Source organism: Magnolia sinica, chromosome 3 (assembly GCF_029962835.1).
Source record: "Magnolia sinica isolate HGM2019 chromosome 3, MsV1, whole genome shotgun sequence".
Taxonomy (NCBI): Eukaryota; Viridiplantae; Streptophyta; class Magnoliopsida; order Magnoliales; family Magnoliaceae; genus Magnolia; species Magnolia sinica.
In genome coordinates this window covers 115372305-115397280 of record NC_080575.1, presented here as the reverse complement: position 1 = coordinate 115397280, position 24976 = coordinate 115372305, and the positions used below count along the sequence as shown (strand labels likewise).

General features: G+C 39.7%; 1 protein-coding gene and 1 long non-coding RNA gene across 3 annotated transcripts; one reads left to right on the top strand and one right to left on the bottom strand.

Annotated features, from left to right (window-relative positions):
* The first annotated feature begins 6511 nt into the window (after nucleotides 1–6511).
* LOC131240859 (uncharacterized) lies at nucleotides 6512–11329 on the top strand. 2 transcript variants are annotated; one of them, XM_058239362.1, is made up of 4 exons: nucleotides 6512–6985; nucleotides 7065–7252; nucleotides 7331–7484; nucleotides 10711–11329. In XM_058239362.1, the coding sequence occupies exons 1-4, from the start codon at nucleotides 6908–6910 to the stop codon at nucleotides 10927–10929; spliced, it is 639 nt and encodes a 212-aa protein (XP_058095345.1). In that variant the 5' UTR covers nucleotides 6512–6907; the 3' UTR covers nucleotides 10930–11329. The 2 variants fall into 2 exon arrangements, with proteins under 2 accessions (XP_058095345.1, XP_058095344.1); XM_058239361.1 differs by having other exon boundaries at nucleotides 6526–6985; nucleotides 7331–7493.
* Nucleotides 11330–22630: 11301 nt separating this feature from the next.
* Nucleotides 22631–24370, bottom strand: LOC131238719 (uncharacterized). Its single transcript, XR_009168029.1, has 3 exons — nucleotides 24111–24370; nucleotides 22832–24000; nucleotides 22631–22733 (listed from the first exon to the last, which is right to left on the bottom strand). It is a non-coding gene; the product is annotated as an uncharacterized LOC131238719 (long non-coding RNA).
* Between the last annotated feature and the right edge of the window lie 606 nt (nucleotides 24371–24976).

The following is a 24976-nucleotide window of genomic DNA, read 5'->3' as shown; positions in this document are numbered from 1 at the left end:
AGAACGATCCGACTCTTTTTGTTTAAGAGCGTCGCTTTCAATATATTCAAGATGAATACCACAAAAGAATTAATGCGAAATCTAGCTACGATGTATGAGAAACCATCAGCGTCCAACAAGGTTCATCTTATGAAATAGCTATTCAATATGAAGATGTCAGATGGCGGGAGCGTGATTGAACATCTAAATGAGTTTAATACAATCACGAGCCAATTGGAATCCGTTAGCATCACTTTTGAGGACGAGGTTACGGCGTTATTAATCTTGTCCAGTTTGCCAAACAGTTGGGATGGTTTGGTGATTGCCATGAGCAATTCTTCAAGGTCAACAAAACTGAAATTCGATGATGTGGCCGGTCTAATTTTCAGTGAAGAATCTAGAAGAAAGACATCTGAAGTTTTAAGGGATCCGGGGAATGATCTAAACGTTGAAGGAAGAGGAAGATCGCTGAATAAAAGATGCAATAAACACGGACGTTCTAAGTCGACGAAGAAGTCCGAGGGACCTAAAGACAAAGACAGGTGTTGGCATTGTCGGAATAAGAGACACATGAAACACGATTGTAGGGCGCTTAAAAAATAAGAAGGAAGCTCTCAAGAAGGGAAGGATTCAGTGAATCAATCTAAGGAGAGTGACATAGAGGCGTTGATCTTGTCTCTTGATGGAAGAATGAGTCTTGGTTCATATACTTGGGTGCTTTATTTCATGCAACTTCATGTAAGGAAGTTCTGCGTGATTATGTATCAAGTGACTTCGGGAGAGTCTACCTAGGTGATGATGAGCCATGCAGTATTGTTGGAAAGGGAAACGTTCATATAAGTTAGAAAGATGGAATGATTTTGAAATTGAAGGACGTTAGACATGTACCAAGTTTGAGACGAAACTTGATCTTAGTGGAGCAGTTGGCCGATACTGGATATGTGACGACATTCACTAGTGATATCTTAAAGATCACAAAAGGTGCCTTGGTGATATCTCGAAGCAAGAAGAAATGTACTTTATACGTGACTTTCAGATCGTATAGTCCACTTGCAGTCATATCAACTGGAGTGAATGGGCAGTTATGACATCAGAGGTTGGGACATATGAGTGAGAAATGGATAAAAGTGCTATTGTTAAAAGGGAATGTATCAGGGCTAAAGGTTATTAACTTGGAATTCTGCGAGGACTGCGTGTATGACAAGCAGAAGAGGATAAGCTTTAAGAAAACATGACACGCTATAAAGACGCATCTGTTGGAGCTTGTACACACTGATGTGTAGGGACCGGCACAGGTATCATCTCTTGATGGTTCATGTTATTTTGTTTCTTTTATTGATGATGTTAGTAAAAAACCATGGGTTTATTTCTTAAAGCACAAATCTGATATATTTGATGTATTTAAGAAGTGGAAAGTAATGGTAAGTAAAATATCTTAGATTAGATAATAAGAGAGAGTACTGTGATAAGAATTTTGAGGAGTATTGTGAAACAAACAGAATCAAACATCAAAAAATGATTCCAAGGACATCACAGTAGAATGGTGTGGCTAAGCGCATTAACAGGACTATCCTTGAGCGCGCCAGGAGCATGAGGTTACATGCAGGGTTGTCTAAGACATTTTAGGCAAATACTGTGAATACTACTACATATCTCATCAATAGAAGTCCCTCAGCACCATTGGATGGTGGGCAGAAGAAATGTAGACTGGAAAAGAAGTGAACCTTGTACATCTCAAAGTGTTCAATTGCACTTCATATGTTTACATTGATGTAAATCACAAAAACAAGCTGGATGCGAAGTCCAGGAAGTGCACATTTATAGGTTACGGGCAGCATAATTTTGACTATTATTTTTGGGATACAGAGAATCGAAAAATCATCAAAAGTAAAGATGTATTCTTCAATGAAAAAGTGATGCATAAGGACAGTGTACACCAAAATAAGGCCGATGAGAAAGAATTCGTAGAGTTGGAAGAGTTACCGAACACGGGTGTTACAGTGCCACAGGATAAGCAAGCACATGAGCATAATGAGGCAGTGCCGCAGACACCGGTTGTGAGGAGGTATACTCGGGAGAGGAGACCCAAGGTCCAAGACTCACCCTCCTTACATTATCTACTGCTGACAGATAATGGTGAATCAAAGTGTTTTGAAGAGGCATTATAGTTAAATACATGGGTTAAGTGGGAGTAGGCCATGGATGATAAGATGGACTCTCTTGAGTCCAATTGTATGTGAGAGCTAGTCATTCTACATAAGGGTAATAATGCTCTTCATAACAAGTTGTCTTACAGACTGAAGGAGGAGCATGATGGTTCAAAACGATACAAGGTCAGATTGGTTATAAAATGGTTCCAACAAAAGGCAGGTATCAACTTCACTGAAATATTTTCACCAGTGGTGAAAATGTCTACGATTCATATAGTCTTGAGTATAGTGGCTATAGAGGATTTACATTTAGAGCGGCTAGATGTTAAGATAGCCTTTCTTCATGGGGACCTTAAAGTAGATATATATATATATATATATATATATATATGCATTTGCCGATAGGACACCTGACACTAGAAAAGGAGACACAAGGTATGTATATTGAAGAAAACTCTATATGGCCTGAAGCAAGCCCTGAGACAGTGGTACAAGAAGTTTGATAGTTTCATGTCGGGAAATGATTTTAGGAGATGTCATGCAGACCACTGTTACTATTTGAAGAAGTTTGATACGTCGTACATCATCCTTCTTCTATACGTTGATGATATGCTTGTAACTGAATTAAGTATGAAGGACATCTCAGATCTTAAAAGAGATCTGTCTAAAGAATTTGCCATGAAAGATTTAGGAGCTGCAAAATAAATTCTAGGTAGGACGATAAAGCGTGACAGGGAAAATAAGAAACTAGTTTTGTCACAGGTAGAGTATATAACCAAGATACTTGATCGATTCAGTATAAGAGGTGCTAAGCCGGTTAGCACTCCATTAGTCAACCACTTCAAGCTTTCTAAGGAGCAAGGTGCAAAGATGCTGGAGAAATGAGACTATATGACTAAAGTCTCATACGCGTCAGCTATTGGGGGTCTCATGTATGCTGTGGTGAGCATAAGGTCAGATATTACTCAAACAGTAGGAGTTGTTAGTAGATTCATGAATAACCCCGGGAAGGAACATTGGGAAGCTGTGAAGTGAATCTTTAGATACCTTGTAGGCACTGTGAATGTAGGACTATATTATGGAGGATCGGAAATCAAGCTACAAGGCTATATAGATTCAGATTTGGTAGGAGATATCGACATCAGAAGAAGCATTATAGGGTATGTCTTTACTCTGGGTAGTGCTGCAGTCAGTTGGGTCTCTTAATTACAAAAGATAGTATTTATCAATACAACGGAAGCAGAATATATTGCAGCTACAGAAGTGTGTAAGGAGATGGTATGGATGCAAGGTTTCATGGAAGAGCTGGGAAAGAAGCAAGTAATTGCAGGCTGTACAGTAACAATTAGAGTGCAATACATTTGACTAAGAATTCAACCTTTCATTTAAGGACCAATCATATTGACATCAGATATTAGTTCATATGGTCATTACTGAAAAATGGATTGATTGCTCTAGAGAAGATTCATACAAGTGAAAATCTTGTGGATATGTTAACCAAGGCGGTCACATGGGAGAAGCTGAAGCTCTGTTCAATTTTGCTTGGTCTTCAGGCTTGAAGATGGGGAGATGGTTTGTCTCCAGATATAGAAAACGAAGGTTTGTGTCTCCAAGTGGGAGATTCTCGAGGTGTGGAGCTAGCACACCAATGTGCCCGTTGAAAAATGGAGGCCTTTCACCGCGCTGCTCGACTGTTCGAGTGGGCCACTCGACTCAAAGTCCAGCGAGCTAATGTTTTGAAATTTCGCGGTGCTCGACCAGTCGAGTGGGGTGCTCGACTGGTCGAGGCCCTTGCTCGACTAGTCGAGGCCACGCAGATCCTAGTCCGGATTTGGTGTGGAATACGTAAATTTGAAGCGGTTTTCGCCCAGGTGCGGAAGGGAGTTGCGTAAACTATAAATAGGGGTCCTAAGGTTATTCTAGGGTATGGAAAAAGAGTTTTTTAAAGCAATGCTAAGGGTTTTCTATACGTCTAAGGTGAGTACATTGCTTGTAATCTCATTTTTCTTCATAGTGGAAGTTTGCACCCGTGATTTTTTATCCTTGTTGGGGGTTTTTTCACGTATATTCTGTCTTTTAGTTTGTTGGTATGCTTTGATTATACTTCTAAATTATATTTCTTCTTGTTTATCATTTGTGGGTGAGACCGGATATTGAATCTCGGTTCACTTGCGCTGTTGGGGTGCTGCGCAACAATAACAAGTATCCCATCCATATGGCTTTAAAAAAGGATGGCTTAATTACAGAAAATAAAGATGGATTAGATCATCGGACCAGTGTGATTTTTGCATGGTCGCGCATAAAATGTATTTTAATGAACAATTCAGATTGATTGGTTGAAAAGTCTTAGTAGACCTATGCAAGTTGAAGCACCGTGGATAATAGTGCTCTGAACGCATGTGAGTATCACAATTAACACAGGCCATAGCGAGATTTCACCGTAATGAGTACTGGAACAACCTCATGTTGAAACTCTCGTCAGTCTACCACCGAGTCCATGAGTAAGGACCCTCCACAGGCCATGCTCCCTCCATTGATCATTGAACTTAAAAATAAAAATAATAATAAAATCATGGTAATCCAAAACTGATCAGGTAGGCCACAATATAGGAAATGGTGAGGATGGAACATGTGTTAGTATTTTTATATATGGGTGTTTATTTGCCATCCAATCCTTTCATTTGATATGACTCGGGCTGAAAGAATTACCCAAAACTCATGGTATTTCAAAAATCAGTGAGCCACATCACGTGAGTTTTAGAGGTTTAGGGTATTATTATTATTTTTGAATGGCCCACATGAGTGTTGAATCCGCATGTTTTTTGGGATCAAGGCCAAATAATGGGTAATGTACTTGACAGGTGGAGTGGATTTCATGCACATGAAGTCGTTTTCCCACATTAGAGATAGTAACATCGGCATTTATCCAACGCCAGGTAGGCAAGCATTTTATTGTTAATACATCATGTATATTATAATTCACATGTTTCCTCTCATCATGTAACTGTGGCCCAATATTTGATGAAATTTACCTATTTTATATCCATGGTACATGCATGATGGGGCATGCCTAATAGATAGACTGGATCTTGCACAACAGTGAGTGAATAGGCTGGTTGGTACTTGAGTTTGGGCATATCGATTCAGCCCTTAAGCTTGGGTGGGCTTTGGGCCTAACTTTTATTTTCTAGGTTGGACCTTGAACAACCTTAGCTCACGTAATTGATAACCCTAATAAAAATAATGGGGATCATTCCTACACACACAATACGGCTGTCAATGGGTACCTAAACAATGAGCTGGGCCAATGCGAGGTTGGCAATAGCCTAACCCTAGAGTCCTAAGCCCTAGCTTTGGCTCTGTCCAAGCCCAATTAGGCCCCGCCCCAGCCTCTTCTCTAGAGGGCCAGGGCCAGGATAACAATACGTACTATGGCAAGTAAATGTTCGCAAGGCATTGGATTCTTTGAAAGTATTAAGTTTTTTTGGTAGCACATGTGTCAAGTAAGATCTTTTATCAGCCAAGCATATGCCCCACCCAATTATCAACTGCATGCATGGCCTAAATGAATGCATCAATGCATAATTCACCAATTTAAATTGGGATTCATAATCTGAATAGTTTATGAGTACTTGTGTATCATCTACAAAACTTTGCTAGGGTATCAAAGTCATTCATATTATTATACCTATTAATATATTGACTCTATATATATATATATATATATATAGAGAGAGAGAGAGAGAGAGAGAGAGAGAGAGAGAGAGAGAGAGAGAGAGAGTACACTATGGCATTGGGCCAGGCTATTCATTGTTGCCCCTCGCCCATTGGGCCTAAGTTTCAACCTCCAACCCAACCTTGGGCCAAATTTAATAGCCCAGCCACGGCCCTTTAGGGTTGGGTCACTCAGGTTAAGTCGGGCAGTCCAACCCTAGTAGGGACCAAAATCAGCCCTAATCTACCTTTCTAAATATGGTAAGAAATCGAGTTGAGTTTGAGAATCAACTTAGAAAATGCATTATGTTATTGATTAATGTCTAGTAATATTATTTATTCAGAGTATAACCCCAGCGCATATGTGATGTTTTAAAATAAATATTAATATTTTGGCATACGTGAGGTACTTGAAGATAAAAGGTTAAAAACGTGAGACTTAAAAAATGGACTATGACACATGTGACTACCATGTAGGGTACTTTAAGGAGAAAGGAGGATGATTTGTTCACTTTTCCCTTAATTTTTTACAAAAATCAGAGGTAATTGAAAATGAAATTTCCAAAAAATATAAAAACTAACGGTTAAACCTCATTTTCATGTTTCACAGATCCAAACAGGCCTTAAAATGTTTCAACATGCACTTGAAACAGTCTAGGTTCTCCGGTCTGCAAAACTGACCGAGGGGGGTAAAACTGTCCATCGCGTTACATACAGCAGAGATAGAAAGATACATTATCGGTTGTGAAAAAAAGCCACGTGCTATTACAACAAGTGATCAGTGCCATTCATTCAGAAGGTCCCACCACGGATGGGCAACTCTCTGAAAATCGCCTAAGTTTGGAAAACCCCACGCATACGATCGGGTGGACCTGATGGTTTTCATTGCCGACCGCTGCAGGTTGACAAGCGCAGGCGCGCGCGCGGTCTGAGTCACGAGTCCGAACTTCTCAGCGGCCAACCGCCGATCTGAGTTCTCAAACCGATTTTCCCGCCAAATTGGCGCTATATAAAGTTACCCGACTTTTCCGTTTCAAAAAATCTCAGGCCCACATTTCTCGACAATGGCGCTCCCATCTGCTTTCCAAGAAAGGCTTCAGCAAATGGAAGAGACCAGAAACCAGAGGCTCTCTCTCTTAAAAGTGCAGAAACCCTAATTTCAGATCTCATCTTCCCATCTTCCAAAACCCTAAATTTTACTCCTCTTCTCGTTCATGGCAGGTCGAGAAAGAGCTTCAAAGCAAGAAATCTCTGCTCTTATCGGCGAAGCTCTCGAACCTCCGACGGATGGAGCAACGCTGCCTCCTCCTGGAGCAGAGGAACGTGGTGCTGAGCTTCCAGATCCTGGCCAAGAAATCCGAAATCGAGACTGTCGATGCTGAATACCTGAGTGTAGCTCAGCAGATTAGGTGAGCCTTTTCCTTCATCTGCGGGTTTCTGTTTTGGACTGAGATTGTTGAGAATTTGGGGGTGATTTGGTGGATTAGGGATTTGAAGAGTGAGATCGGCGAGCTTGAGGAATGTGAGAAGGAGAGGGAGAGGTTTTATGAGATGAAGGTATTGGAAATGGAGGAATTCAAGAATGAGGTGGGAAGATGTGTTTCGCTGTCTAGCTTGGAAGTGCAGAAGTTGAGAAATGATGTAAGTGAGGTAATTTCCAAACTCAATTAGTGGGAATTTTTGTTTGGTCTTTGTTATCTTCATCTGCATTAGAAATGCATCTTAATTAGGTTAGTTGGGAGATGTTTGCCTCATTCAAATACTCCATGTGATGGTTAAAAGAACTTCTATATTATTTTTCTTAGCTTTTCTCATGTAGAAAAGCTATGAAGTTTAATATTCAACATTTGTAACTCATGTAGAGAAAATTTTTATATGAGAAATGATGTGCAAATTCGTTTAGGTGTTGTTTGGATTTGAGGAATTTAAAAGGGCCTAAAGAATTCGTTTCCAGGAAATAAAATCCCTGCAGAACTGATTCTGTTTGTCATGTTTGTGTACTAGGAATGCAATTCTGTGGAATGCAGAAACTGTGTTTTGGTACCGGGAAACAATTGCTAGGAATTATATTGTGCAGTTTCACAGGAGAGTATAATTGTTGCAGGGAATCCACTACCATGGAATTTGCAAGCTATCTCCTCCCAAGGAATTTCAAAACGTCTTGTTTGGTGGAAATGGCTCCTACAGGAAGCCAATTCCAAGTATTTCCAGGGGCCCAAACACAAGAATTTGCATGTACTTGTGGATTTCATTTCCATAGCGACAACATTCCAGACAATCAAATGACCCCTAGGGAAAAAAATAACGCTCATGTGAGCACCAAAATGGGCAGTGTCAGACTCATTTGCAGGGTTGATATGATCATAGTTTGCATGTTGGTTAGATGGGTTTTTCATCATTCTCTATCCATTTACTTATTTTTGTGATGTGAAATCCCATTTGGGGTCTAAACATGTCCTAGTTACTGGGCCCGCCTATTGTATTGAAAAAGAGACCCGGCATCTCGTTTGTTTTATGATTTTGCCAAACAAGTTCCTTTTTTTCTTCCTATTCTTTTCTGTTTTTTAACATTTTCAGCCCTGTTCAATTTGCATGGGTTGTTCTTCAAACTATCAATGCTATCACTTGAGAATTTGAATGGTCATTTGCCTTTAGAACATGGGTATGCTAGTCAATTTCTACTTTTTCGTAATAGCAACTTAAAAAGATTTATGAACACCAAATAAAAAGAAAAACTTTTGAAAGGAAGTGGATAATGATGGATCATTCCACATCCCACTGCTTAGAGGATAGAACCCATGGAGAACCACATCATCTTCTGTTTTACAAGTCTTAAAATGTGTATTCCCAAAAGCCCAAGAAATCACCCTCTCTATTGCCCTTTTGAAAACTAGCCAAATGGCCCAAAGTTTTCGTCCTTGTACCCTGAATCCCTCAATTCCAAGCTTGGATTAAGGCCTCAATTGAGTAAGGCATGATCCACCATACATCAAATGGGGCCAAGGTCTTCTTCTCCATATCGTTGAAGCAAAAACCGCAACAGATGAAGAGATGGTTTGCTGACTCCGCATATTTGAGGCACATAATACATGCGTTTGTGATCAACATTTTAATGATTATTATTTTTTATTACTAAAAGTTTAGCCTCAAACTGCATACAGTTTGTTTCAGAAAGCATAAAGATGGACTCGCTTTTTATAGTCGGCAGTTGCCATCCATCCCAAATATCAACCAAACATGATTGAGTTGTATTTGACAAGTGAGGATTTCGTTCTAAGCAAGATGTTTTCCCTTTTCAGTTGTCCAAAGAATGCTTTATTTTCACATGTTGGTATTTTTATTTTTATTTTCGAGTAGCAACTAGAAATGTTCAAAGCAATCTGATAATTCCTCAAATTAGCATCAATGAAGGATGAATAGTGTTGGAGCATAAAGATACTTGCTTCTGGACTTTAGCTGGAACTTTTTCGTGTTTGGAAGTAGGAGAAAGGGCTTCTTAAAAAATCAGAACTATTCTTCCACAATTGCACAGATAGAAGTATTTCCCTAATCCAAAATCAGTTTAATACACATTATTCCTTTGATTGTGTGAGAGAGCAGGAAAGTGATAGGTTTGATTTCTATATGCACAGATCTATTAGTTAGTTTTGAGGCAGAGAAGCTACACATAACCATGAGGAATCTGGATTTTATTAATTGCTGCCAAATTGAAGACATGATCCAGCACCACCTTCATCTTCTTCTTCTTGGGTCCCATTTTCTTACTATTGACCTCAAGTGGAATCTTGAATGTCCTTTTCACTTCTTTAAAAGTCATATACCCCCCCTTTCCATAGAACAATATAAATGAGTTTTGCTAGCCCCACATGCACCTATCTGCACAACTCATGTGCCGGCTGGGTACGTCTGCCTGATATGAGAACCATGTATCAGGATGGACCCACTGTATATTAGCTGGCCAAAACTTCAGTATGTTAAACTATCAGGTACGTTGATGCACATGTAGGAAAAACAGTCTCCCTAGAAAAACCTACAACATTTTTTCTTTTGCAACTCCATTGTTTTCATATGATCTACACAGTGGGTCTCACATGATATAAAGCTCGGATGTCCTGGTTCGGATGTGTGGCTGTGCTGAGAGGTGATTGTGAATGGGTGCATGTGGGACTAGAAAACCTCTTATATTTCCTATTATATGTTACTTGAAACCAGGTCTGGTTTATCTCCTACATAAAGATCACGGAGGATTGCAATAATTCCCATATTGGTTTACTTTCTGTAAAGCACAACTTCATCCATTTAGTAAAATATAATATAATATAATCACATCTTGTTTGATGATTGATTTATTCTCCATGTTGAGTTTTGTTTGAATCCTCACTTCAGACATACCAATGTCATGGTGACAAGAGGATTGTTGTAAAGAATGTGGGTGTTTGACTCACTTATCTTTGTACTCCTGCAGTGCAATGGTGATTAGGATTAAGTTAATATGAGAGCTTTAGGTGTGTGTTCTATTATCCTTATAGTATCCTTATAGTAGCTTTTATCCGTTAAGCGATGGCAATGGATGGATTAGATCTCCCATTCAAGTGTCATGCTGGCATATGTTTGGCATGTAGATGAGCTTTATTGTACACGTGTGCACTTACCAAAGCTCCTCTTGTGCAACCTCTTTTACTTCTCTCTTTTCCCTTCTCTTTTTTCTCCCTTACCATGGATTTAAACAATTACAATATCTTTTCCATATATTTGCTATCTCTGAAGCATGGATCAACCCAAGAGAATTATTAAATCCATTTGCTGATCGCTATATGCTCTGTGCTGTAAGAAGCAACTAACCGGATCTAGATGATGCTTATTTCAGCTCAAATCAAAACTTCAAGAACTTCAAGGCCACGATGGATATATGAACAATTTGGAGATAGCTGCAGCTGAGGCAAGGAAGGCTGAGCTTTTAGATCAGAAAGAGAATCTGGACAGAAGTTTGGCATCTAATTACAAACTAAGATTGTTGCTGCAAAAACATCTTCAGAATATGTTAGTGTCAAAGGATGAAGAGAGGAAAAATGAATCGGGACAATGAAAGACGGCTCTCAAAATAGCAAGCTTGAAAATAGAAAGAAAGAGCTCAGTAACCAATGGATGAAGCAGCAAGGGACAGGCACAAGGTGAGGATGGTTGGGTCGTGTCCTCATCTCCAGAGTACATGAAATACTACCAGGATGTTTCTTAATCAGTTCCTGCCATGGTCGAATTTCTGCCATTTTTATCTGCACCCTGGCAAGATTTTTGTACTTCCTTATGCAGTTCTTTCCATGTAGATGTGTAAAAGGTCAGAATGCCTTCCAGTTTCTGTCTTCTTTTTACCATAGAAACAGGCCATCTGTAAGTGCATTGAAATATTCTTGTAGCACTTCAAATCCTGAAATGTTCTCAGATGTGTTTTTGATGTTTTGAGGAAGACGAGCATCAAGAAATGTCTACTCTGGACTCATTACTCATCAACACTTGTAGAGGGTCTTAAGCGGTGTTTGGATTCTCAAGTGAGTTGAATTGCGAACATTCAGCTTAATCAAGATGAAAATGGAAAAAAAAATAATTAACAATATGTTTCCTAGTATTAATGATAATGAAGTAGCCCTTAGATTGCATATGAAGTAACGTAAGTGCAATTTGGTTAATTTCCCTTCAAATATTTCTACCATGTTGATTGTATGCATAGTGATAATCTCGTTCTTGGAAATTTCACAGCATGGGATTTTCTTGGGAAATTTTCAGATTTTGACATTTTTCTTGGGTTATTATCATCGGGAAAATCTCGCTGAAAAGATGCATTAATATGGATTATTTTACAAACAAAATCAAGGAGTGTTTCAACAACCACATATCTGAAGTTTGATTGAAGCCTATTGTTGATGCAATGAATGTGACTAGATAAAAAATAATGAGTACTATGTTGCTCAGAAAGACTAATGCAGCAAGCTGGACGTATGTACTCATTCCTAATGCTGTGACTAGGATGGACATGTAGTAGTAAATCTGAGGAATAAGACTTGCAGTGGTTGTCGATTTTAGGTTATAGGTTTACCCTGTAAACATGTCATTGTCATAATTTGGATGATGAGAGGCAATGTGGAAGATTATTGTGCACTGTACTATACGGTTGCAATGTACAAGAGACCATATGCAGAACCTATCCACACAATGCCAGACCAAAGGGATTGGTCGGAGGTTGACGATGTTGTGTTTGTGACTACTTCTTGCCGTCCTCTTGGTTGGTCAAGGAAGCTGAAGATACCAAGTGATGGTGAGTCCCAACCGTCCTCGAGAAATACCGTTACATGAAGTTGATGCAAAAGCTTTGGACATAACAAACGTATTTGCAAAGAACCAATCAATCAGTGAAATGTAGGTATGCTTTTTGTAATACTTATTTTTTTCATCTTCATTTCATTTTTTATTCATATCGCAAATCATATCCACATGTATGCAGTTGGTGTGGGCTTCACCTAGGAGCAAAGTAGTGGTTACAAATGGTTTGGGATGGGTTGTAAATGATAGTCAACAGTACAGATCTTTCAAACTTTTATGCTTGTAAATGAGTTGGGAAACTTTTTTATTTGTATTTATGTGTGGTTGGCTTTTGATTTGGTTTGTAATGTCTGATGAACTTGGACAACTTTTTTTTTTCAAGATATACATACTTCACAGTTGTGTGTTTGGTCTACTTATGTAATGGGATTGATAGATGTTGACATATTCTCTTTATATTTTTGCAAGATATGCATACTCTATGAATTTGTGTTTGGTCTACTTATGTAATGGGATGGATGAACATTGACATATTCAGTTAAAGGAAATGAGGTATTTCATAACAGCAATGCTCGTGGAGGAGGGCCGATGGATGAGTTTGTGGTAAAGACTTCTAAGAATCATGGGAGATATTTCTACAAATGTCATTTTAAAGCAGTAAGTGATTACATATTCTTCAATTTGTTTGAATGTGGCATTATTGAGGTTGTTTAAAACATTTCCGATATCATTACAACAACACAGAGGTGCATTCATTTGGTGCCACGAGGCTACACCCAAGGCATTGGTTGCTCTTCATCATATTTGTACTTCTCAGTCAGCTACCAGTCATGCATCTACTTCACAGACACTATTAGGAGGACAGTATGAGAGTTGACAATACAAACATATGAAGATGAAGAATGGTTAAGCAAATACCGTGCGGATAATAACTTTAATCGTATAAGGTGGATATTGTATGGAGCATGTGGGTATTGTGTTATTTTGTTTATTATCGTATCTTTTTCTCTTTAGCCTTTAGCATTACATATTTCTTCTTGCATTGATTTGTGGTTGAACTGGGTAATATTATAGTATCAATGTGGATGGAATGGTAGAAAGACAAATATTACTAACTGAATTTTAGCAAATTTTTGTGTTTAAACATGATATCATTATAATATCAATGTTGGTGGTTTGGTAGAAAGACAGTTACTAATAATTGAATGTTAGTTAATAATATTTTAATCTTATAATCTCTCAATGAGCATTTGATTCCTAACTTGTCAGATCCCAAAAATTATACAGGTAATAACTCTCCACTTGTCCAAATAACAAGAAAAACAAAATTTCTGAGATTTTGCATAAAATACAAATGTCCAAAATAGTCAGTTTAGTTTATGCACACCACAATTGCATAAAGAATAGTCAGTTTAGTTTATGCACACTATAAAGGCAATCTCAAATATTAGGATGATATCTAAGAATCCAGATTCAACATCTGTTAGTTTTGCTTGACATATGGGACACAATTGTTAATTGAATAGTCAGTTTGGTTTTGCTTGTTGTACGCGACCAACTCAGTTTTCAACTTCTATTCAAGCTATATAGCTGAAATCGAGAAAATAAACCCTTAATCAGTCAAGAAGCTTACTAGATGAGAGAGTTATTGCTTGTGTAATATTTGGGATTTGACAAGCTATGAATTAAATACTCATTGAGAGATTATAAGATTTAAATATTATAAACTAAAATTCAATTACTAGTATAGTAACTGTCGTTCTACCAAACCATCTACATTGATACGTCATCTTCGGTGCTGGGGAGGTTTTCTCTTTTTGGAGTTTCTGTTGCTTCTGAGTGTATGTCATCTAGGTTGTCGTCTTTTCCTCTAGATCCTTTAGGGAAGATTACTTTTAGTCTTCTTTCGGTTTCTAGGTCTTTGATGGCTAAGATTCCTGCTTCGAGGAGGGCCTACCATAATGATATCTTGTTTAAACACAAAAAATCAGTTAGTCATATTCGTCTTTCTACCATCCATCCACGTTAATACTATAATATTACCAAGTTCAACCACAAATCAATGCAAGAAGAAATCTGTAATGCTGGAGACTAAAAAGAAAAAAAGAAGAAGATAAGAATTATAAACAGAATAACACAACACCTACATGCTCCATACAACATCCACCCTATACCATCAAGGTTATTATCCACACAATAGTTGCTTGACCCTTCTTCTTCCTCTTCACTCATTTATGTTTTCGAGTCTTGTATTGTCTTCCTTTGTAGTGTCTGCAAAGTAGATGCATGACTAGTAGCTGATTGAGAAGTATTGATACGATGAGTAGCCAATGCCTCGGATGTAGCCTCGTGACACCAAATGAATGCACCCATGTTGTTGTGATGATATCATAAATGCTTTAGACAACCTTAATAATGCCAGTATGCCACATTCAAATAAATTAAAGAATATGTAATCACTTACTGCTCTAATATGACATTTATAGAAATATCTCCCATGATTCTCAGGAGTCTGCCATGAATCCACTTTCTCCATTTATTACCGCAACCCAGCTGATGAAGTGTATAGTCCAGGAACTTCCAATCAGTGTAATCACAAGTCTTTTCCATGTCAAGCTTGCAATTGGCCTTAGTCACTAACACACATGGTCAAACCATCTAAGTTTGCTTTGCCTCTTCTTATTACATAATGGGGCTACTCCTAAGTTCCCTTGAATTTGTTCATTTCTAATTCTATCCTTCCTTGTCTTGCCACTTATCTCAACATCTTGTATACTTGTTTCTACACTCTTGGCCCTCACATTAGTTACCACTCCCTCATACCTTCTTAGATGATACCATAAAATCACATCATGAGGTAGATAAGTGGAGCTTAGGACAAAGCAATACATGGCAGTGTAATGGAGCAGCCAATGTTATAGTATTGAGCAATGCATGCTAAAGGGAGCAACTACTGCTTAAACCTCTAGAAGAAGAAAAAAAGTTCATTTCAATCAGTCAGTCATGTCTATAATTCACACGCGCGGCTATAAATTTTCTGCATTGTACTACGGTATGTAAATCACCATGTAATGCTAAAAAGTCAACAGAAGATTTCCATATGTGATAAATGCAAAACCTAAGAAAATCCTATTTGTCACTTTTTCTACTTTTCATGCCATAAACAACTTGTTTTTGATAAAGAAACTAAGAAATCTTGAAGTAAAAGACTCCAAACTACCAACTCTCACTACAACAAAGTTGACCTTTCCTGGTGGTCAAAACCGCTGGCAAAGGTCCAAAAACCTCCAATAAAGGTTTTACTGCGGCCAGCAGCTTTTACCGGCGGTAAATCGTAAGTTTTTACTGAACTAAGAGGACAACAGGAAAATACTACGGATAAAATTCGTAGCTAAATAAAGCTACGGTTATAGTTTGTAGTACATCCGTAGCCACCGATGCCGTAGCGATCGCTGTTAAAAATATGGATACGAATTGGATCCGTAGCTATAGTACCTATGGTTACCGATAATCCGTAGCTTTTTCGATATCGTTACCCCTGATTTTTAAAGCAAGGTTTTTTTATAGTTATTTTTTAAGAGTAAGCATGGTGAAATAAATGACCACCTGCTTTGCATATAAACTCCATAATGCACAGAAATTGCTTGATAGATATTAAAGGCATATATTTTCCATGAAATTAATGATTGCAATCCTCTGGACCATCAGAGGGACATGTGAATGAAGACTAAATCATATAGCTATGAAATTCCTTGAAACCATTTAATTTTAATGGAAACCAACTTACTTCATGACTGTCTGCCATTTGATGGAACCATTTTGCAGGCAACAACCACACCATTTGATGAAAATTTGAAGAATCTTAGTACATTGAAAAGAGTGAATTTATATCCAATTGCCACATTAATGAAACTTGCAGTGATTATTATTCTATAACAATTTCCAAATGATTGGAAATTTAATGCATCGGTACACTTTGGAGCCCCAAGCAAGAAAAATCCAGATTAGTACTTGTCCAAATATTACCATGATTGGAACCCCATGGTTTGATTGCATTGAGATCTATGGCTATGTCCTCTCACGGCAAATGGTAATGAGATCAACATCACATGATTCCCAAAGCTCAGATAGATGATCTGGTTAAGCCCCAAAACCTACTGACACATGTTAATGGAATTCATGAATAGTTATAAATATGACAAACATCAAGATATATTTATCTTCCCACCTTGTGAAAACTCAGAGAGCAAGTCACATTTAGTTGTGGAAGTAGTCGCAAGTATTGCACTTCACCCAATTCCATGTATGTTAGAATTGTGAGCATGACCTAGTTCCAGCAATGCACCATCTCAATTAAATGTACAAGTAATCTCATAATGAGTGACGAGAATGCCTTGCAAGAAACAAAAAAACATTAGTCAGACATTTTCTTAACATTTTCTCTGGTAATCAGACACACCAACTACTGATGGCTAATTGAGAAGACACCACAAAATGTCAGCTGGCAGTACTTAATCATTTAATCATGTTAAGCATTTGAAAGCAGCTTCATGGAGAAGGTGCATTTTAAATGTAATGGGATATTTGCAGGTAGGTGTCCTTCTCAAGTACAACAGAAATAACTTCAATATGTTATTTTTTTTTCAAAATTTTTGAATTTACAAAGGAGATGCACAAATTTGCACCAACAATCAAGGGATCAAACTTATGAACCATGCTATGAAGCTCTAGCTGAGATTGGTGGAACAAAGACTATAACGTGAAACGCATCTATCAAAAAAATAGTTTTCACCTCAAAGCTCATGCTAGGAAGATCAATAAATGAAGCAATTTTCTACTGAAACAACGGATGCAAAAGTATGCAGAGGAGATGAAGAATCAACACATGGATTTATAGATCTAGGGGAAGCAGTATGACAAAAAAATAAATAAAGAGTATCTAGGGGACCATACCTTGTGACTCCACGATATATAGAAGCACCGCGAGAAAAGCCACTGCTCTTTCGTTATTCAAAGGAAATATGCTATTAGCTATGCTACATTACCTATCCTATTCTCCAAAAAGGAAAAGAGAAGAAGAACTACAGATTACATGATCTATAAACTTAATCCTATCTGACAAGGTATCTAACCAAACACACCTAATAAGACAACCATCCCACCCATGTTTTTATGGTTGTTTGTGTAAACTGAGAGGAGCTGAATGCTTTTGTGTATTTGAGACAACCCAAAGGGGTTGAATATATAGAGATTACAACATCTATACAAGGAAGGAAATAAAATCAGAATCATCTACCTATGGGAAAACCAACTATATAAGATATGCTAGCTATACAAGGTATGTTGCAGCCTGTCTAACATCCCCCCTCAAACTAATGCGGGTCATCGATAAGTAATAGTTTGCCAACGAGAAATGAGTGATGTGCAGAAGTTAGGGACTTGGTAAAAATGTCTGCAATCTGATCATGGGATGCAACATGTGGTAGAGAAATGAGCCCAGACTGAAATTTCTCACGGATAAAGTGACAGTCAACTTCAATGTGCTTCGTCCGTTCATGAAAAACCGGGTTAGAGGCAATCTGAATGGCACTGAGATTATCAACATGGAGTGGAGTAGGATTCTGCACAGGAATGCCCAAGTCAGAAAGAAGTCCACGTAACCAAACAAGCTCACTACACGCAGCAGACATCGCTCGATACTCAGCTTCTGTGCTTGATTTGGAAACAGTGGCCTGCTTCTTACACTTCCAAGAGATGAGAGAAGTGCCGAGAAAAACACAGTAGCCAGTGGTAGATCTTCGTGTAAGAGCTCAACCAGCCCAATCAACATCCGAAAAAGCACAAAGGTCCAGAGTCGCCGTGGAGGAGAAGAACAGTGATCGATCTAGAGTTCCACGTAGGTACCGTATGATGCGTAACACCGCAGTCATATGAAGAGTCCGAGGAGCAGAAACAAATTGACTGACGACTTGGACAGCATAGGCAATATCAGGGCGAGTCATCGTTAAGTAAACCAGACTCCCAACCAAACGACGGTATAAGTCGGGCTGTGCAAGTAGGTCACCATCGTCGCGGCCATAATGAATGTTAAGTTCTAAGGGAGTCTGAACTGTTTTCTGATCTGTCAATGATGCCAAAGCGAGAAGATCCTTGGCATATTTATGCTGGCTGACCAGGATCCCACGTTTAGAACGTGAAATTTCAAGCCCAAGAAAGTATGTGAGATGGCCGAGGTCTTTCATCTTGAAGGAGGATTGCAGAACTTCCTTTAAAGCCGAGATGCCAGCAATATCGCTACCAGTCAGTAGGAGGTCGTCAACATAGACTAGAACAATGACAATTCCATGAGCAGTAATGCGCAAAAATAAGGATGGGTCATGACCACTTTGAGTAAAGCCAGCACCCGTAACAACATCGTGAAAGCGTTGGAACCATGCCCGAGATGCCTGTTTGAGGCCGTACAAGGCTTTCTTTAGGCGATATACTTTATTGTCAGGGATTAAGGAGCCAGGAGGAGGTTTCAAATATACGGTTTCTTGAAGATCTCCATGAAGAAAGGCATTTTTCACATCCATCTGAGCGAGTGGCCATGAGCGAATAGAAGATATAGCCAGAAGAGTACGAACAGTTTTCATTTTAGCCACGGGAGCGAAAGTCTCATCATAATCAATTCCGTATTCCTGTTTGTATCCCTGAGCGACAAGTCGAGCCTTGTATCGATCCAATGATCCATCAGACTTGAGTTTGACCGAATAAATCCATTTGCTACCAATTAGCTGTTGGTCAGCAGGTCGAGTGACAATGTCCCACGTATGATTATCTTCCAATGCTACAAGTTCTTCTGCCATAGCTTTCTTCCAACAATCATGAGTGGCTGCCTGAGAGTATGAAGTAGAAATAGAAACGGTATCCAGAGTAGCATTCATGGCAGACATAGAGCATATCAACCGATCAGGCGCTCGATGTTCACGAGCGGAACGACGGATCGATGAAGGTTCGGGATCAGCAACGGGTACAGTAGGTTCGGGTTGAGTAATAGGTGGTGGATCTGTACGTGGTCGACGTGAGTAAACCTGCAACGGACGAGGAAGAGTACTTGAGGCAAACGGAATTTCTGGAAAGGCAGTTAGACCAGGAGAGTTGGGAGTGTGCGGAGGAGGAAGAGATGAATGAAAAGCAATGTGCTCAAGAAAAACAACATGTCGTGAAACCCGAACACGACGAGAAACCGGATCATAACATCGAAAACCCTTCTGAGTCTCCCCAAATCCCAAGTACATACATTTGACTGATTTTGGAGATAGTTTGTTACGTTCACGTGAAGCCAGGTGAACATAACAGATACAACCAAAAACACGAAATGTGGAATATGCAGGGGGTAAGCCAGTGAGAACAGAGTAAGGAGATTTACTGTTCAGAACTTTGGTTGGCATCCGGTTAATTAAGTAAACGGAATGTAACATTGCTTCAGCCCAGAAAGAACGAGGAACACTCATAGCTGTCATCAGGGTGTTGGCAGTTTCAACAATATGACGATTTTTTCTTTCAGCCACCCCGTTCTGTTGTGGAGTATCAGAACAGGTGGTTTGATGAATAATTCCATGCCCTTGAAGAAATGTACGAAAAACAGTTGAGAGATATTCCCTCCCTAAGTCAGAGCGGAGAGTTTGAACTGAAACCCGAAATTGAGTCTTCACCATACAGTGAAATAACTTGAATTTTTCAAAAACCTGTGACTTCGATTGCAGAAAGTAAATCCAAGTGTAGCGTGTGAAATCATCAATGAATATAACATAGTATCGTAACCCAGAGAGAGACATGATTGGTGAAGGACCCCAGACATCCGTATGCACAAGTTCAAACATAGAAGTTGATTTTGTAGTACTTAGGGAAAATGGAACACACTTACTTTTTGAAAGACAACAGGAAGAACAAGAATAATCCAAATCATTTTTATTAAGAGAAATATTCCCTAACATGCCAGACGAAATTAACTGAAGTAACCGATCGGAATGTGGATGACCCAGGCGAAAGTGCCATAGTTTCCACAATTTATTTGCTGAAGAAATATCTGATGAAGAAGGAGAAAAGAAACAACGAGCCGGAGTGACAGATGGATCAAAATCCAGCACGTACAGACGACCATGCCGCCTACCCCTCCCAAGTACCTTCCCCGTCACCAGATCCTGCACAAAACAACAGTTGGGAAGAAATATGACTAAGCAGTTATTTGATGTGAGTTGACCAACTGAAATTAAATTGGAGGAGAGGTTAGGGATGTGAAACACATCACGAAGGGTGAACTGGCGATGAGCAGAAGGAGAGAAAGTCAATGATCCAACTGACTGAATAGGGAGTCTAGTGCCATCCGCAGTAGAAATAGCCTGATTGCCGGTGTAGGGACGAATGTCACGAGGATGGGATACAGCACCGGTCATATGATTAGAAGCATCCGAATCGAAGAACCATGTAGAAGATGGGGATATACCTGACATACCGGCCGCAGAAAGGGCTTGAACGATTTGTTGGAGCATCGCAGGAGTCAACGGAGATGAAAGACCTTCAGCAGAAACAGTAGATGTAGAATCAGTAACAGTCGGCTCGGAAGAAATAGTGGCAGCAGTAGCAGAAAGAGCACGACCATGGCCACGACCACGACCACCACGTCCACGAACGGAAGAAGATGCATATGCACGTGTACGGCAGTCTTGAATACCATGACCAGTTCGTCGACAATAAGCGCACCATTCTTTGCATTGAGCAACAACATGACCCACCTTGTTGCAGCCACGACAGGTTAAAGAAGAGGAGCCACGTGTTGGTGCAGTGGTGGACACAGCAAGCACCGTATCAGATGATCCCGGAGTCGAATGAAGTGATAGAACTTTCAGTCGTTGTTCCTCAGCCAATAGGTCATTAATAACTGAATTCAACGAAGGAGTAGGGCTACGGTTCAAGAGAGCAGCTCGACAATGCTCGAATTCCGGACGCAGTTTCATAAGAAATTAGCGAACTTGCGCACTTTCGCGCATAGTTTGAAAAATCCTAAAGTCATTAGGAAATATTGGATCCATCATGGCCATCTCAGTCCAAATTGTGACAATTTTAGAATAAAATGATTGAAAACTGTCATCCCCCTGAGTAAGATTTACGAGATCCTGTTCCAGACGATATGACCGGGCCGCATAACTTTGTTGATAAATTGTCTGAAGATGGTCCCACATTGCCTTAGCCGTGCGATGAGGTGTGAGGCCAACAACAATGGATCGATCGACCGAATCGAGAATCCAGGTAATAATCCGTCCATTATTCATTTCCCAATCAGCCAATTTATCAGCATCCGTGGAAGTGGGAATAGTAACAAATCCATCAATTAGTCCCCACAAACCACGATCCTTCAGAAAGTTCTGAAAATGGATGGCCTATAGTGAATAGTTGGTACCATCAAAACTACACCTTGGGGCCTCTGTACGTGATGAGTTCTTGTCCATTGAGCGGAATTAATATAAAGCACGCAAAGAGTTGTAGCAGAAGAATGTTTTAGGTGTACCGTACAGCAGGAGATATCCAACGCGTAGTAGTATCTGGATCTTGGCTGAATAGGATCTTGGCGAAATAGGAACAGCAACAGCAATAGGTCTGGATGGGAGCAACAGCTCTGGACAAGCAACAGATCTGGATGAGCAGAGGTTGCTGGAACAGATCTGGATGAGCAACAGATCTGGATGAGCAGAGGAGCAACAGATCTGGACGATCAGAGGTGGTCGGACGATCAGAGGGGCGACGCTGGACGAGCAGGGGTGGTCGGACAGGCAGGGGGTGGTCGGATCTTCAACAGAGGACGGTCGGACGACGCAGCAGGGGTGGCCGGACGACGTAGGGGTGGCCGGACGACGCAGCAGGGACGGTCGGACGCGCAGGGGTGGTCGGATCTTCAACAGGGGACGGTCGGACGACGCAGCAGGGGTGGCCGGACGACGCAGGGGTGGCCGGACGACGCAGCAGGGGTGGCCGGACGACGCAGGGGTGGTCGGATCTGACAGGTGGTGCCGGATTTGGATCAGTGAGGCTCTGATACCATGTAAACTGAGAGGAGCTGAATGCTTTTGTGTATTTGAGACAACCCAAAGGGGTTGAATATATAGAGATTACAGCATCTATACAAGGAAGGAAATAAAATCAGAATCATCTACCTATGGGAAAACCAACTATATAAGGTATGCTAGCTATACAAGGTATGTTGCAGCCTGTCTAATAGTTTGAATGCCCCATCTATGGCAATTTAAGGATGAAATCATTCACAGATTGGTAGATGTATAAACCGGGCCTTGAGATATTCCATGTGCTATAAATACAATGACAGTGATGCAGGTATAATATGAAGTGTTGTCTTCTATTGCCATTCTTCTTGTAATAAAATGGGCAGTGTTGTAATTACTTGTAAAAATTCCAATGGCCACATTGGATTATCTCCAATGAAGCCAAAAAGAAATCAAGCAGCCGGTACTCAACCCTCCCAACATTGAGGTGCATCACAGTCTCGACCCATGCGAGTCTTAGGACGAAATTCAAAGCCTGCAAAACTCATTTTCTTTTCATCAGAAATTCTGTTCTTGGAATTGGATTGAAAAGATAGAAGCTAAAATGGGCATGTTAAAGAAAAAGTAACTTACAATGGAGGCGTAGTAGATGCTGTTATGCTTGAGAATTAGCTCATCTCTAAGCCATGGGTTCTTGGATTTTGGGTTGGGAAGCCCCCAGTCCTTGACAAAGTATAGTTTCGAATTTAATCTCCAGGTGGGAAGCTGATAATTAGAGTATAAATTGACATATGGAAACATGGGCGATTCAAGAGAGAAGAATGGGTGGTAATTAAAAGACCATTGCACCATGTGCATAAGTACCATTGCCTTGTTTAATGTTTAAAATGATTGGTTAGGGAACATTTGGAAGAACCTTAATGGGATTGGTTCTGTGACTTTAGTGGAACCTTAATGGGATTGGTTAGGGAACATTTGGAACAACCTTCAGCAGTAGAGCATAAAATGGAAATCATATTTAAGTGGGATCCAATCTCAGTTGGGATAGGAACAGGAAGTTGTTATCTCAGTTGGGATTTTGGCAGAGCACGTCCAGCAATTCCCATCTGCCACTAAACGCAGGAGCTTCCAAGCACATCTTGAATCTACAAACATCATCCTTGCATTTACATTTGGGTTCAATCAACTGTCAATCTTATGACCATAACTTGAGAAAACAAGAGAAGAACATCGCAATCAGTCCACAAGTTAGAAAACATACATTGAAGGGAGACTGTGGCATCAGCATTGGCATAGGCTTCTCCCCCTTTCGCCAAATAGCATGGTGAGACGCGCAAAAGCCTGCACAGAAGTTTAGAGAAAGGGTGGTCAATGCAATAACTAGGTCATATATTAATGCTTTGTGGCAAAACATACTCTTGCCATTTAGTGTATAATTCATCAATTCGGATCTACCATTCACTAACCAGCCACTAGCAAATAGCATGAGCAGCATCTGCTAGGACATGATCTGGACATTTGGTCTCTTCAAAACTCAGTGAAATTCAGATCTGTTATACCTAACCAGTGCAACAAAACAAACATATTTAGAATGGAAGGATATATATAGACACCTTTGTGTAAGCATCGCCAGATTCTTGGCGCAAAAGAGGACGAGAATCAGTCCCTACAGCAGCAATCCGCCTTGCCAAAGCTTCGAGAGGGACATCCAACCAAAAAAATGCATATTCAAGGGTCCCCTGCAGCTAGTAGCTTTTTCATGCGTAAAGACATGTTGGTTCATCTTGTTTTTCAAGGGTCCCCTGCATCCAAAAAACAGAGCATGTACTAAAGAATCAGCCTACCAGAATCTTGCCATATATAAGCAACAAGAAATTACAGACATAAGAAATTACGCAAAAGCTAGCATAACCTCTGATGGCTGCATGATCACAACCATCCCAACAGAGGAATCCTGATCATCAGATATGGGCACTATCTCATTTTCATTTCAGAATAAGCTATCATGCGATACTTAGAATTTCTCCATCATTACAATTTTCACTGCCCATAAATTTAAAAAGAAAAAAAGAAAAGAAAAGAAAAAAGTCATCTGTCAGGTCTTGAGCAAGGGGAGTCACGTGTTAGTTTTGCACCATTTAGAAAATGGTGGTGAGACTTTAGACATACACATGGCATGCTTGTATGGCAATCCAGACCATCCAAATCTGTGGATGGATCACAAGTGCATAATAAAAAATCTTCACTGAGAAGATAACCATCAGATTTGTCCTTCCAAATTTGGACCACTCACTTCTATTTTTGACCATCTATCCATATGATATCCATTAATTGGATGGTTAGGATTGCTTGATCAATGTGATTTAGAAATGTCTGATTTTAGAAGTGCTCCATCAACAATGAGATCCACAATCTGGATGGTGTGTATAGCTGTAAATCAATCTGATATGTAAGGTGGATAAGTCACTGCCAATTTTTAAATGGTGCCAAAAAAAAAAGAAAAAAAAAGATGCAATAGCTCTATTGAATTTACCATTTTATCCTAGAAAGTGAATTGTCTATCAGTGGAAGGAGACTAATAAATATGAATTCCCTTTCTATTTTCAAATCAGGTGGAGAAAGAAAATGAAGAAAAAGAAAAGTTGGTAGAGAAAAGTGCAGAAAGAGAAGAGGGGAGTCTAACAACATAGAAAATCTGCTACACAAGAAAGAAATGCATCCACAACAGTCTTTGGCAATAGCTGCTATCCATTGTATTATTTGTATCTTCCTCTCTTT